Here is a 15,906-nt window from a genome sequence, read left to right as displayed (position 1 = left end):
AGCTGGGATAGTGTGCTATGACACTGGGCAGATGCTGGGAAGAAGGCGAAGTGGAAAGGAGCATCTAAACAGTGGGCATTTACATGGGGCCTGATGTAAGTATTCCGGAGCTAAGTAGTGGTTAGAACTACACAACTCTAAGAATATACTAAAATGCACTAAGTTTACATTTTGCAAGACTGGATGTAATGGCATGTGACTCACATCTCAAGAAACTACCTCAGAAACAAATCATTTTTTTTAAAGATTTATTTATTTATTATATGTAAGTACACTGTAGCTGTCTTCAGACACTCCAGAAGACGGAGTCAGATCTCATTACAGATGGTTGTAAGCCACCATGTGGTTGCTGGGATTTGAACTCTGGACCTTCGGAAGAGCAGTTGGGTGCTCTTACCCACTGAGCCATCTCACCAGCCCTCAGAAACAAATCTTATATTATCCACTTTGAAAATAGCAATCTTTAGTACATTTTGCTTGTTTATATCCCATAATTCCAAACTAATTTAAATATAATTTATTTGTGAATCCATTGAACACACGGATGCCATTGTATAAATAAAGGGGGTATCTCTCTGCCCTGGTATTTGTTTCTACTTACTAGTTTTTACTATTGTTTTCTTCTCTAAATATATTCACTATAAAAATGTATGCAACACATTCATTATGGAATCTGAGTGTCCAGAACAATGACTGAGACAGACTAGGAACTGAGCAAACAGGTATCTGGTGAGCGAGTGACTGTGGATGCGATGGCATCGGACAGGTTACATTAATACTCCATTTAATAAGATGGAGAAGCTGGAGTTGCCAGAAATGTGATACAGGGTTGACTTCTCTGAGTATCTCTGGCTGCTTCAGAGTTAGAAGGTAGGAGGTTTCACTTATCGTGTGTCTCTTACTCTGTAAAACTCGGGAAACACATTGTACTTGATCCCTTACAGCCACCACTTCTTTGCCTGACACTGCCCTGGCTAACGCACTCCAGTGAGAGCTGAGTAGTCAGATTAACCTAGACTATTTCACTGTATAGGATGTTAGAGTTAGGGATATCAGGAGCTGACTATTCTAAGATAGGATCAGCTTATAGATTAACTGCCAACCATACACTTAAGCTCCCAGACATTCAATGTACTGTGATTGACTACCTATTTTATTTATTCCTAAATTAAGGGATGAATTCACTAGACCAAAATATCCCACAGAGAACTGCCAGGCTAGAAGTGAGGCTGTAGAACAAAGTTTATCTTCACAAAGCCCCTCTTCCACCTAATTTGCATGGAACAGCTTAATGTGGTCAAGGGCCCTGAATGTAAATTTCATATGGCAGGCCTCAGACCTGCTCCGTTACATATTCAGTAATTACATGGAGGAAGTGAACAGGAACAAGAGATACAGAACAAATTTCACGGTGAGAGGACAGGACCAGACCAGTTCCTCAAAACCTCAGACATACAGCTTCTAGTGAGTCTATGAAGACCACGACCCTCAATCCTCTTCAGGGCACTCTACAGTCCAGAGAGAAAGCAGGTAGCTGGGAATGCTCCCTGAGGTTGAGCTCTTGAGGTTGGTGATGCCTAGGATTAGCTGGCTTGTTTCCATTGGCGTGTTTACTTTACAAGTCCACTGAGTTCAGTAAATATAGTTACTCAACTCAGGTATTTGACTTGTGTTAGAAGTTCGCTGTCCAGCTGGGAAAGGGCTTATTTGAAAGCATTTGCATGCCCTGAGGTTTCTTGAAATTCTGTCGAAATGTAGACCTTTGTGACACACCCCAAAATTTCTCAGCAGACATGATTTGTTCACTGACAAACCATCCAGGAGATTGGCATACACGTTTGCCTACCACTGAAGTTCCATCTCTTCTCTTTGGAGAGGGCATGCTAGTGAGGCTGTGGAGACCATTGCACAAACACCCGTGCTTTGCTCCATTGCTAGTGAGGGTGTGGAGACCATTGCACACACCCATGCTTTTCACCATTGCTAGTGAGGCTGTGGAGACCATTGCACATACCCATGCTTTGCTCCATTGCTAGTGAGGCTGTGGAGACCATTGTACACACCCGTGCTTTGCTCCATTGCTAGCTAAACTTGCGATGCTGATGAAATTGCTGGGATATCCCCTACTGGGGTTTCAATTTCTCCAAAAGCAGAAGCATCTAGCATTGGTGTTAATGACGTGACAGGCAGGCAGGACCATAAAAGCAGCCATTGCACAGTAGTACCTGCCTATATAATGCCAGCAACTCACAACTGGAGCCTTGAAGCTCAAGATAAGCTTGGGGACATAGCAAGACCTCATCTCAAGGCAAAACCAAAGCCCTGGGAGATGATTGGGTTTTTAAAGATGCCTAACAATGGTTTCAAGAAGCTCACTTAAACTTCTTGGAAATTGTATCATCCTTTGAAATGATCTCTCCCTTCCCATCTCCCATTCAGACAACACTGCATATCTTTATGTCGTGAATCACCCCAACATGGACTCCACTGTGGAGATATTTAAGTTTGAAGAACAACAACGCTCTCTCATCCACCTGAAAACTCTAAAACATGGACTTCTCAAGAGGTATGGAGTTAAAACCACGTGTTGTCGGTCTATTTCTTCGGCCCCTCCACTGTGCGCCTTGTTTTCTTCCCTTCAGCAGGCGTTCTCCAGCTTTTGTTTCACAAGCGGAAGATTTTTCTCTCTCTCTAAAGCTTTCTAAAGCTCCCTGTGGTGGGACTACCCAGCAGCTTAGTAGACATTGCTGTGTTCAGGATTGAATGTCTCTATATTTTCCAACTTTCTAAAAGCTCTTTAATCCTATAAAGGTGCTCAATTAGATTCCCAGCTCCAATTCCAACCTCTTTGCCACAGCAACTCAATCCTGTGCTCTCCTTAAACACCTACTCCCTCTGCCAATCATCGTGGTAGATTGTGTTCTCTGAGTCTTACCCACTGGGTATTATAACCAACCTCCAGATGGGTTATTTCTTTATATCCAGCTCTTTAAAGAAGAAGCTGATAAAAAATTAAATAAATAAAAATAAATAAAAACAACGGGTGGGAACTTATAAAAATTACCTTAAGTGTGCTGACTATGTGCCAAGTCAAAATAGTTTAACTTATTTTCACATAGCATTTAGTAACAAGCATAAGTAAACTGAGTCTCATAGAAGTTGTGGGCCACTTGGTCCTATGAAGGTTCTATGCTCCAGTATAGGAGAATGCCAGGGTCAGGAAGTGGGAGTGGGTGGGTTGGGAGCAGGGGGAAGGAAAAGGGGATAGTGGGTTTTTGGAAGAGAAACCAGGAAAGGGGATAACATTTGAAATATAAATAAAGAAAATATCTAATAAAAAAGAGAAAGCATAACATTGCTCTTTGATGATATAAATATAGGGAGAGTGCAGTATTTAAGTTGATTTAGTTCTCGACACCCAAGGAAAAGAAAAGTCTGCACACATTGCATTCCATGTCTTTAATATGGACAAGTTAAATTTTGCAAAGGATTATCTTTTTTCCAAGATCAAGTCATTTTTTTTCTGACTTTCTATAATAAAATGTAGTATATCTTATACTTTTCTTGGAATTACTATAAATACATTGGGCATTGTGAAGGGGCAAAATAAAAACGGAAATTGTATAAGTGAAGAAGAAGAAAAAGAAAAGTTGTGGGCCAGGCAGGTGGCCTGAGTCAGCTCGTGACTAATCATCACGTAAGCCCAGGTCTGTCACAAGTGAGCTCTTAATTTGCAATCATCAACATCATTCTTATTGAATTTAGATGATTATTATTCTTTAATCAATGTCAGGGTTTAAGCAGTAAGAGATATTTTTCCCCTCTTATGAACTAAAAGCATCACTAGGTTCTTGAGGCCACAGTGGAACTGAACCTCACAGGATTGCTAGGGAATGGAAAGTCAAGAAAGGGAATTGTTATGAGTTGAATGATGTCCTAAAAACTGCAAAATAGCTGGGCGGTGGTGGCGCACGCCTTTAATCCCAGCACTTGGGAGGCAGAGGCAAGCGAATTTCTGTGTTTGAGGCCAGCCTGGTCTACAAAGTGAGTTCCAGGACAGCCAGGGCTACACAGAGAAACCCTGTCTCGAAAAACAAACAAAAACCTGCAAAATATTTCCCAAGTCATCCAAATTTCACTTTTTAAAAAGTTTGTATTAAAACCTGTGTTTGAGTTTCTTCCACACATACCTCAGAACATGACCTTGCTTATAAATACCCAGTTAAAGATGAAGCCTTAGTGGATGAAGATATATCCTTAATCAGTAAGAAGGCAGACAAGTGCAGAGAGTGACACACAATGATGAACACTCTCCCAATCCTGGAGCGAGAGATTTACAGGTCAGGGAGTGGGACCTATTGTCTTTCCACCAAGACTTCAGTGGGATCATGGCTCTGCTAACTCCCTGCTTCCATATGCTTGAACCATTTAGAATAACTTTTGTTTTTTAATCCCTACAGTTGATGACAGTTTATTATAACAGACCCAGGGAACACACATGAGGAAGATGTAGAGGTGCCCTGTCAAGTCACCCATTACTAAATGCAGTTGACACTGCTTGAAATCAGGTTACCTCAAACAGGCAACATAAGCCTTGTTTCACAATGATCTGACCACGATAAGAAAGACAAAAGAGCCCCGATTTAGCTGTCTCTTGTGAGACTATGCCGGGGCCTAACAAACACAGAAGTGGATGCTCACAGTCAGCTATTGGATGGATCACAGGGCCCCCAGTGAAGGAGCTAGAGAAAGTACCCAAGGAGCTAAAGGGATCTGCAACCCTATAGGTGGAACAACAATATGAACTAACCAGCCCCCCGGAGCTCATGTCTCTAGCTGCATATGTATCAGAGGATGGCCTAGTCGGCCATCAGTGGAAAGAAAGGCCCATTGGTCTTGCAAACTTTATATGCCTCAGTACAGGGGAACGCCAGGGCCAGGAAGTGGGAGTGGGTCAGTAGGGGAGTGGAGGGGAGGGTAAGGGGGACTTTTGGGATAGCACTGGAAATGTAAATGAAGAAAATACCTAATTAAAAAAAAAAGACAAAAGAGTTTATATTGTGACCTCATTTCTCCTTAGTCAAAGGTGCCTCAAGGAACTTCTCACTCTTGCCCTGTCAACTTGTTCATGTTCGAGTCACACCACTGCTATCCTGTGCTTTGAGACCTGGCAAATCTGCAGTGGGAGGCAAGAGGTCATAGCTGTGACCTTTTGTGAAGTGACACCTGTGGGAACCCTCCCCAGAACTGGTTGAATTTGTTCCTACTTGACAGTGGAAAGAGCCCAGTGAGACTGCAGGATCTAAGTAAGAGTTTGAGAAGGGCTCTAAGACACACATTGAGCAACAAGTACTAAGGGCAAAACAGAGCCTCATAGGACGAAACTGTGAGGCAACTTAATGCGGGGTGCCAGGAAAGACTTGAATACAATTTATGATGTCATTCAAGGTCTTTTGGCAGAGGGGCCACTCAGGCCAACTCACGAAGGATGGATAGGCTAGCCACCGGGCAAACTGCACAAAATTGCAAAACATTTTCTGATTCATCCAAACTTCCCTTTCGTAAAATTGTATTTGTTTAAAACAAAACAAAAAACAACAAAAGCCTTTCAGCTCATGAGATGGCTTAGTAGGTATAGATGCTTGCCAGCAAGCCTGACAACCTGTGGTTGATCTCTGGGACACACATGGTAGAAGGAAGAGAACAGACTTCTGCAGGCTGTCCTCGGACCTCTGCAATGCACTGTTACAGATATCCTGGAGAGCTCATGAGTGTGCATATGTGCACACACGTTCATGCTTGTGCAGTGTGTACCCACAAACACACACACACACACACACACACACACACACACAAATAATAAATACAAATCTTTCATCTGTCTTCTTAATTTTCAAGTCACATATTCGTGCTTTCTTTTCTAAAAATGGACATGCATTCACAACACTGGTTGTATTATAAATTCAAAGCTTTCTTAAAAGGAAGAACAGAAGAAAGAGTACCACCCATTATCTTACTTGCTTAGAGAAAACGTAAATGCCAAGGTAGACTTGGTTAAGAGATAATGACAGGAAGGAATGCCAATGGCTCAAAGCTGTGCCGTTTTCTTTGATTTCCTCATTCAAACTGCACATGGTAATCAAGGGACCTAGTGTCTCATTGTCCTCACTTAGGGTCCTAGGAGGACAGAATAGTATACTCTCAGGAAAAAATGGTTGCTATGAAAATACAATAGATCACTCTTTGGTTTTCCAGCTCTTTCATTAAGACCTGGGGAGATGGCTCAGTCAGTAAAGTTCTTATGTTATAAGCATGAGGACTCACGTTTGATCCTCAGAATTCAAGTACAAACAAATGGCTAGGCATCGTAGCACATGTTTGTAATCTCAGTGATGGGGAGACAGACATAGGGAAATCCTTGGGGCTTATAGGTCAACCAGCCTAGCCTACATGGGAAGTTCCGGGCCAACAATAAACCTCAAGAATCAAGGTAGATACGACTTGAGGAACTACACCTGAAGGTGACCTCTGCCCTGCTCTCCCCTGACACACATATGAATATGCACACAAATACACACAAAGAAAAGAAGCCACATTGGTTTTGGTCAAAATAAGTTATATGACAGTGCTTATCTTTTAAAATTAAGGCTAATTCTAGAGGTAAAATGAAGATACTATATGTACCACAGAAAACTATCATTGACATCTATAAGTCCAGATTTTGTTAATATGCATTTTCATTTTTTACTTAAAATCATAAATAGACAAAAGAAAATACATGGAAGTAAAATAGGAATGCTTTGTGGGATTAGTTAACTCATCTTAATCCAACTCTACCATTTAAAATGGATAAACACGTTTATCTAGGTAGATATTAGTAGCTTTGTCAATAATCAAGATATTCAAATACCTAATGGATTTCTTTACTTTTTTCTTTCTAGTGTGAATGACATTGTGGTTCTTGGGCCAGAGCAGTTCTATGCCACAAGAGACCATTACTTTACCAGTTATTTCTTGGTACTTCTGGAGATGATCTTGGACCCTCACTGGACTTCCGTTGTTTTCTACAGCCCAAAAGAAGTCAAAGTTGTGGCCCAAGGATTCAGTTCTGCCAATGGAATCACAGTCTCACTAGACCAGAAGTATGGTTTTTATTTTCTGTCCTTTGCCCTTGATACTTTGAAGAGCTCCTTACCTTAAGAGATCCCTTAGGTTCAAGTAGTTAGTTAGCATGTGAATAAAGGTCTCAGGTGTGTCCACAGTTCATACTAAATTTGTGATCCTGAAAGGTCTTCTTTTTCTTGAGTTTCAAGTCCCCTCCAGTAGAAAGAGAAAGACTCAAAAATATGGCCCTTGTTCCAAATTCTTACATAACTAAATATACTCCTCCCCAACACTCTTTCTGAAAGCAGGACGAGTATTCCCTATCTCTGCACTTTATGAACCCAAATGTCATTTAACCATATGAATAAGGTCAGGCTAACCAAAAGCTCTTATTGGAGAAAGGAAGCCCGCCTTTGACATGTGATGGTATAGTCGTCAGACTTAAGATGATTATTCCATGGCTGCTTTTAAGAAAGCATGAAATTTTAAGAGCAAATGTTCTTGACAAATGATTAAGAAGTAAAGGTTTTCAAACCAGAGATATACTTTGAATAACAACATTTAGATTTGAGATCATAAACAGAGATGATCCTTGTAGAACATGCCTTTGGGCTGGATGTAGTGCTGCATGTCTTTAACGCCAGTACTTAGGAGGCAGAAGCAGGAGAATATTTGTGATTTTGAGGCCAGTCTGTTCTACCTAGTCAGTTCCAGGACAGTCAAAGCTACAGTGGGACCATTCTCAAAAATCAAAACAAAAGAAAAACAACTACAGAAAAGAAATTGCCTCGAAGTATTCTTTGTGTTTTAAAAACATGAATGTGATTGAGCTTCATCACCACCCCATTGTTTTCCCAAGTACTAAGTCTGGACGTGTGAACTCTATCATTGGAAGGATGCTCTTTCCTCAGTCTACTCAGCAATGACATCGAGTCTGTATGTCATCTGCAATACTAGCTGTCACTTTATGGTCACATTTCACATCAGATGCCTATAAAACCTTTCAATAATATTAAAAATACCACTCGGTTATCTACTTTTATAATGTTATAGAGAGACATCACAGGGGTTCTTCAAGCTAGCATGAATTGTATATAAGACATAGTGTCATATTGCATTAATACTTGCTTAAGTGTAAGTGTTCCTTTACAGGTATGTCTATGTAGCTGATGTAACAGCTAAGAACATTCACATAATGAAAAAACATGATAATTGGGATTTAACTCCAGTGAAGGTAAGGATACCCCAGCCAACCCACACAACAAGGTCCCACACATTAGTCTCATACGTGACCCAGGGATGCTTTTAAGGATGCACGTCTATTTACACTTTAAGAGGGCTATCACCAAGCCCCTAGAAATGCTAGTGTCCAGTGCTGGAAGAGCTGGCCAGAGGCAGGGAGGGCAGAGAAGAACATTGAGATGGTATCCTCACTACTTCATATTTGTTGAAGGTAATACAGCTGGGAACCTTAGTGGATAACTTGACCGTTGATCCAGTCACGGGAGATATTTTGGCAGGCTGCCACCCTAACCCCATGAAGCTGTTGATCTACAACCCTGAGGATCCTCCAGGGTCAGAAGTAAGTATCACTATCTCCTTGAACTAACATGGAAAGCTACAAGAGTGGAAATTTCACTGAAGTGATGTTGAGGGGATTCATGTGGGTCACATTTATATTCCAAAACCGAACAAAATCTTTAGGCAAAAATGTAGATATATTGGCAGTTAGAGAGATGGGGCTCCAACATTTTTAAAGTCACCCACCAGGGGCCAATATAATATCATTGCCAGTCAGCAGGTTCTAACTTCTCAGGGGTTTTTGTGCTATTGAAAGTGATGAGGAAAGATGACCTTGATCGTTCATATCGATATAGATCGTCTTACTGTATTTTAGCTTAGAAGGCAAGCTCTTAGAAGCTCCTTCAGAGGGTCAGAGAGGGAGAAACGTGTAGAACCATCTTCATTTGTTAAGCGCAAGCCTGCACAGAGGGGTTAAATGACTACAGTCTCTGCAGCAAATGGATTTCTGTTCTCAAATTCTAATATATGATAGTATTAAAGACTGTTTTATTTTAAAGTATATCTTCTAAAGTGAAAACCATTGAATTATCTGTAACATTTAAACCAACTGCATAAGACACTGCATTAAATATATTGTTCAGTTTAATGATAATTATAAGATTTTGGAAATTTTCATTGAATTTAGCTACAACGACAAATTCTTTCACAGATCCTTGAAAAGACTTAGTACAGACAATTACATTTTGCTAGATATTGTTTTAATGCTTGGACTATGTCAGAAAATAAACACACATAGGCAAGTTAGATAACAACACACTGGCCACACAAGCCTTATGACCTGAGTTTGATGCTGGGTCTCACCATGGAAGGAGAGAACCAACTGCCAAAGTTTTCCTCTGACCCCACGAGTGATATGGCATGTATGTGCCGGTACGGCATGCCCATGTGCTCACAGAAACACATATGCTTAGTCAAACTAATAAACTATGAAATAAAACTTTAAACAAACATAAAAACCCATACAAGGCTCCCATTCTTAGGGGGCAGAAGGACAGACTCTAAATGAAAAGTACAGATGATAAGTTGTATAGGACAACACAGCATAGCTAGATGAAGAAAGTTAAGATTGTGTGCAGAGGTATGGCAGGTACTGGGTTAGAGTAGAAGGTGTGGTCTGAAAAATGGTGTGACCTGATTGGTGAGTTAAGAAACTGAGATTCAAATCTTAGCCTGCTCATTTACCAAGGTGGGATCATTTCTTTCTGAAGGGTGTGGCTGGTTTTTAACTCTTTTTCTTTGCAATTAACACACCAGTCATGATATCTATCTTTAAAAGAGCATCAAGAAATACTTGAGGCAATCATATTGTTGAGAATTTATGAGTGTAATTTCCTAGTAATCTCTAGAAGACATTTACCAACAAGATCCCCGTAATGACCACAGCAGTTGACATGCCAGCAAAGATGGGGAGAATGTCACAAAGTACCGCCCCTAGATGAAGAGCTACAGCCAATCAATGGCTGCTAAGAAAAGAATTCATTTTCCCCCAGGCACAAGTCTTATTATAGATTATCCAGCCCCAAGTGGTCAGCCCTAAGCACATGGTCATCAGACCCAAACATACTCAGCCAGGGTACATGTGGGTATATAACTAATAAATAAAGAAGAAGAGATCATGGATTTGAGAGGGACTGAAGGATATGGGAAGAGTTGGGCTGCATAGAGTGAGGGTAGAAATGTTGTAATTACAGTATTCATGTATAAAATTCTTGAAAAATTAAATAACGTAATGATAAGTTTCAGCAAAAGAAACCAACTTTTACTATTATACAGAGTTATCTACAGCCTGACATATATTTATGCAGTTTCATTATTAATTTTATATCTACATTTATATAAAATAAATAAAAAGCATGTCAAATGTGAAAGTAATAGATTCCTTTTTTAACGCCCCTTTTTTAAGATGTAAGACAACCTGATTAAATGTCTTTGGATGAATATACCTCTTACTCTACATACTAAAGAAATGCTAGATCTATCTTGCAGGAGTTTAAATAAGAGCTACAATATTTATCCAATGAATAAAAATCATGCAGCTAACATCTGTCTTTTTACAACATAGAAGCTCTCAAGTGGATATAGAACAATCCCTTGGACTTGGAGGTTTATTTAGTGAATATATTGTCAGATTGTCCTTAGATTCTTTTCATAATAAAATTTAAAATATATAAGATATGATATTTATATTATATTATTTATATATGCAGATTTATATGCAAATGTTGTCCATATATACATTTCTATAAACAATGTAATACAATAAATAATGTACATATATTAATTCCAGAAGTGCACCGAGGCCTGAGATGACTGGAATCATTTCCTCAGCTAGTGAGCTACGCGTCCTTATTCAGATCCACAGTCCGCTGACTTCTAGATAAGACAGAACTTTCCTGCAAAAGCTCAGCCACTGTGTCTTCTTTTAAAGTTAGGGTTAGTACTGCTGTGATGAAGCACCAGGATGAAAATATGTTGGGGAGGATAGGGTTTATTCAGCTTACACTTCCATAATATTGCTATCCTTCGTCAAAGGAAGTGAGGTCAGGAACTCAGAGAAAGCAGGAACCTGGAGGCAGGAACTCATGCAGAGGCCATGGAGGGATGCTGTTTCCTGGCTTGCTCACCATGGCTTGCTCAGTCTGCTTTCTTACAGAACCCAGGACCAGGAGCCCAAGGATGCCACCTCCCCAGTGGTCTGGGACCTAAAATAACTAATTAAGAAAATGCTCTATAGGGGCTAGAGAGATGGCTCAGTGGTTAAGAGCATTGACTGCCCTTCTAAAGGTCCTGAGTTCAAATTCCAGCAACCACATTGTGGCTCACAACCATCTGTAACAAGATCTGACGCCCTCTTCTGGTTTGTCTGAAGATAGCTACAACGCACTTACATATAATAAATAAATAAATCATTTTTAAGGGGGAAAAAAAAGAGGCCTGGAGAGATGGTTCAGTGGGTGGGAGCACTGACTGCTCTTCCAAAGGTCCTAAGTTCAAATCCAAGTGACCTCATGGTGTCTCACAACCATCCGTAGTGAGATCTGATGCCCTCTTCTGGGGTGTCTGAAGACAGCTACAGTGTACTTACATATAATAAATAAATACATCTTTTTTTTTAAATGCCCTATAGCCAAATTTTATAGTGACTACTTGTTGTTTTTTGGAATCGAGGTTCCTTCATTTCAGATAACTCTAACTTGTGTTAATAGTTGACATAAAACCAGCCAGCACAAAAATGAATGCAAATATCACTGTGAAGTAGTTAAAAACTTGTTAAAGATCAGGTTCTCTATTTTTCAAGGTTTAACAAGTTTACGTCAGATAAGACTGACTTAACCACAGGGACTGACCCCTCTCCACTCAGTAAGGTCTTGTGCTTCTGCTGAGACCCAAGCTTCAATGTTGTCTTATAGCAAACTGGAAGCACAGTTGGTGGAGCTTAAAAGGAAAACAAAAATTAAAGGGAAAAAAAAAATCCAAAGCTTCATTCTGATGCAAGAGATGAATAAAGATAACCAGTGCTTCAGTGATCAGTTGTTTTCCTGTGCTCCCTATCTTTGTCATTCCCCACTCCCACCCCCACCCTGTGAACTTCATCCCGATTGCTTGGAAATCTGAGCGCTTATGTGTTTACTGATTAGCAAAGCTGGGTGTGCTAATCCAATCGATCAATAGCAGACCTAGGCGGCAGTGCCTCCAAACTCCTGCATTTCCTTTCTGTTTCTCAGCTGCCTCTCAGATACGAAGTCCTTAAGCAGTGAAGGTGGCCACCTTCTTGACCATCAGGTTAGGCTAACTGACTGACTGTCTTTTAGTCTTCTTGTCCTGGGATTCTCTCTCCATGGTATAGGCTCAGTCAATGGCACATTCACAGACGGTAACCACTGGCAACTCAGGAGATAGATAAGTGTTTATGGGACCCAAGTTTCTTCTCTAGGGATACCTGCATTATCAAACCGCTGAAGGTCTCTATAGAGGAATTTGACTAATGTTAACATCTAGTCCACTTTAGTGTATGGATGCTGTTAGGACATCAGTACCTTTCAGATGTACTTCAGCTTTTTAGTTTTGGGGTTTCCAAAAGTATACGTTATCCCAGAATCGGTGGGAAGGGAAATAGCTCCATATAGCTTTTCCTGGACAGTGTAGTAATGAGTGCTCTTCTCTTGACAGGTACTACGCATCCAGGACTCTTTGTCAGATAAGCCCAGGGTGAGCACACTGTATGCGAACAACGGCTCTGTGCTTCAGGGCAGCACCGTGGCTTCTGTGTATCATAAGAGAATGCTCATAGGTACTATATTTCACAAAGCTCTGTACTGTGACCTCTAGATCTTTCTAAAACATCTTTATATTTGACAAGAGTAAAATTGTAATTTGTATGCTAAGGGGAACTGTAATTATTTACAATGACCAGTGATTGTATGTATGTTTTTTCTTATGGAGAAAAGTAAAGGAGTATAGAAACTTATATCCATGAAATCAAGAATCAAGTTAGTGAGTGGCAACCAGACACCCATGTGTCCTTTATTGTATATGCCCAACATCCTGTATACTCTGTGATGCGTAGGCTGTATCGGCTTACGTTTCCCATTCTCTTGATTTGTGCTCCTTGTTAACTGTTCACTAAAACCACCTCCTCTAGCTGTGATAGTCTGAGGCTTCTGCAGTCCACCGAGTAAAGAAGCAAATGGCTAACTATTACGATTCCCATTCTCTGTCTGTCTCCTATATGGTACCATCTTCCAGTCACAGATCCTGACCGATAACTCTCATCTTTAAACTCTAAAGCCTTGCTTGAACACAGATTTGCCGTACGGGGAGCAAGATTCTGGAAATCTGAAAACCCGCACCAGCTAGCTTGGTGCATGCTGTGCTCGTGTGTTTCTGTGAATAAGGCTTTTTATACCGATGCTTCCATTGTGTCACCAATCTTGGCTCTGAGTGTGTGATAGGGCCCTGGGACACTTACCTTCAGCCATGTTCATCTTCTCTACTAGTTAATAAACTCTTAGTAAGCAGCCTCCAGCTGATGGGCACCAATAAATCCAAAGTGAAAAAAAAATATGCCTAAATGGCATGTACTAATGGGCAAATCTAAATTTAATGTGATGAGAATAAAGGATTCCTTTCTTGGTTAAAACAACAAACAAACAAACAAATGATAACCAATGATTTGTGGTTGATTACCACCACCCTTCCTGTAGGGAACATCAAGACCAAGTTTTCTGCACAAAGATTTATTTGCCCCAGAGGGACAGATAAGGAACAAACACAGGAGATAGAGGAAGAGGGAGAAGGAGACAGCAACAATGGAGAGGGGGGAGAGACAAGGGAGAAGGGGAAGAGGTATTTATCCCACAGTGGGGGCGGTGGGGGTAGTGGGGGCGGTGGGGGTAGTGGGGGCGGTGGGGGTGGTGGGGGCAGTGGGGGCGGGGTGGGGAGAAGACTGTCTCTGACTACAGAGGATACAGGCATGGAGCACAGGCAAATGGTGATTATAAAGGTAAAATGGAAACCCTCCATATTAGGATGAGGTGTTTATTTATTAATTTTTATTTATTATTGGGGGAGTAATACAGGGTTTCTCTGTGTAACAGTCCTGGCTGTCCTTTGAATTCTTCTTGCAGACCAGGCTATCCTCAAACTCACAGAGATCCGACTGCCTCTGCCTCCTGCGTGCAGTGCTGGGATTAAAGGTGTATGCTACCACACAAGGTGATTAATTTTAGTTGGGCATGTTAATTTGGTGAGCCAAAGGGGACGTCTGATTGCTAGACTTCAATACTTTCATAGGTGAACCTTGGTAGTCAGCTTTGGGAGGAGAAGTGGCCAAATAAAGGAATAGATCTTGGGGACTGGCTTTAGGAATGTGATCTAACGATTTTTAGTAAGGCGGAGGGAATAGGAGAGAAGGGAGAGGCCTGCTAGAGCTACATTTGCCACATTAGAGCTTCGAGAGTACTGTCAACCCCTCCCACAAGGTGTTTCTGGTAATGGGGAATTAAGGAGACATGTTTATATTCTAAAGAACACTGCTTAGTTAAAAGTTTTGTAAATAGTTTATGCCAGGACAAAATAATACTCTTTACTTTTAACCTGTGCAATCATTTTTTTATTCAGACATTAAGATTTTATAACTTTCATTACTTCAAGGAAGGAATAGCCCAGCTGAATGTTAGAGGGAGATGTCATCTTTTAAGTTCCCAAACACAGCTGTATGTTGCTGAGAGCTCAGCTGTTCCACTCTTTGCCTTACAAGCATGAGGAACAAAATTTGATTCCCAACACCCACATAAAAGAGCTAGGTGTGTGGTTTGTATTTGTAATGCCAGCACCCGGGAAGGAGATTCCTGGTACTTTCTGGCTAAAAGCCTAGCATATTTAGTGTACTTTAGGCCAGTGAGAAGCTGCCTCAAACACCACCACCACCACCACCACATTGTAGTTGATGCCCTACAGAGCAACCCCAGAAGCTGTCTTCTGGCCTTCACGTACATATGCATGCAAGGATGCACAACTCCATGCATGCACAAAATGTAGTTATTGAGAAGACTCCAAATAAAACTAATGATTAAAAGCCATGCACACTTGTAACTCAGTCCATTTTGAAAAATATGGTCATTTCTTTTTTATCCTATGCATCATAACCACTGGATTATTTAACATTTGTCTATTAAGGCTTTAACTGAATAAAAGAAGCATAAGCTAAATCCAAGGGGAGTGGGATAGTGAACCATATCCTAGAAAATCCAGGATTTCAAAGAGCTGAATTCCCAGCTTAGGTTAAAGTCAGTGTGAAGTGGCCCCACATTCTACTCCGAGAAGCCTGAACAGACAGTTGCTTTGGCATTGAGAAAAACAGAAGGAAGAGATCAGATGTAGGTGAGAGATGCTAATCATATGTCTGCTATCACTCAGCTTCCCATTGAATGGTCAAAGCCATTCTGAAGCCCCAAGAAGTTGAGAGTAGATTGGTAGTTACCAGAGGCCAAGAGAGTAGGGGTTTTCTGGGGATGGAGGAGGGATGCTGAGGGGTTAATCATTGAGTTCTAAGTTACAGTTAAATAGAGTGAAGGAGATGAAGAGTGTTATTACCCAAGGCAATTGCTATCGATGACAGAAATGCTCTCTTATTTCAAAAAGCTTGGAGAAGGAATCATGAACATTTTCACCACCTAGAATGACCAATGTTTGAGGAAATATTTTCAGTCTGACTTA

At 40.8% G+C, this 15,906-nt stretch overlaps 1 protein-coding gene across 1 annotated transcript in view; it reads left to right on the top strand.

Annotated features, from left to right (window-relative positions):
* Pon3 (paraoxonase 3) overlaps positions 1-13,708 on the top strand; it is a 29,391-nt gene extending 15,683 nt beyond the window's left edge. The window contains exons 5-9 of the mRNA XM_021164664.2: positions 2,440-2,566; positions 6,942-7,142; positions 8,257-8,338; positions 8,558-8,686; positions 12,859-13,708. Coding sequence (XP_021020323.1) covers positions 2,440-2,566; positions 6,942-7,142; positions 8,257-8,338; positions 8,558-8,686; positions 12,859-13,017 — 698 coding nt within the window. The 3' untranslated portion in view covers positions 13,018-13,708. The remainder of the gene's footprint in view (positions 1-2,439; positions 2,567-6,941; positions 7,143-8,256; positions 8,339-8,557; positions 8,687-12,858) is intronic.
* Positions 13,709-15,906: the final 2,198 nt, after the last annotated feature.

The sequence above is a fragment of the Mus caroli genome, chromosome 6, assembly GCF_900094665.2.
Source record: "Mus caroli chromosome 6, CAROLI_EIJ_v1.1, whole genome shotgun sequence".
In the NCBI taxonomy this organism is placed as follows: domain Eukaryota; kingdom Metazoa; phylum Chordata; class Mammalia; order Rodentia; family Muridae; genus Mus; species Mus caroli.
This window is presented reverse-complemented; position numbering and strand designations above follow the sequence as displayed.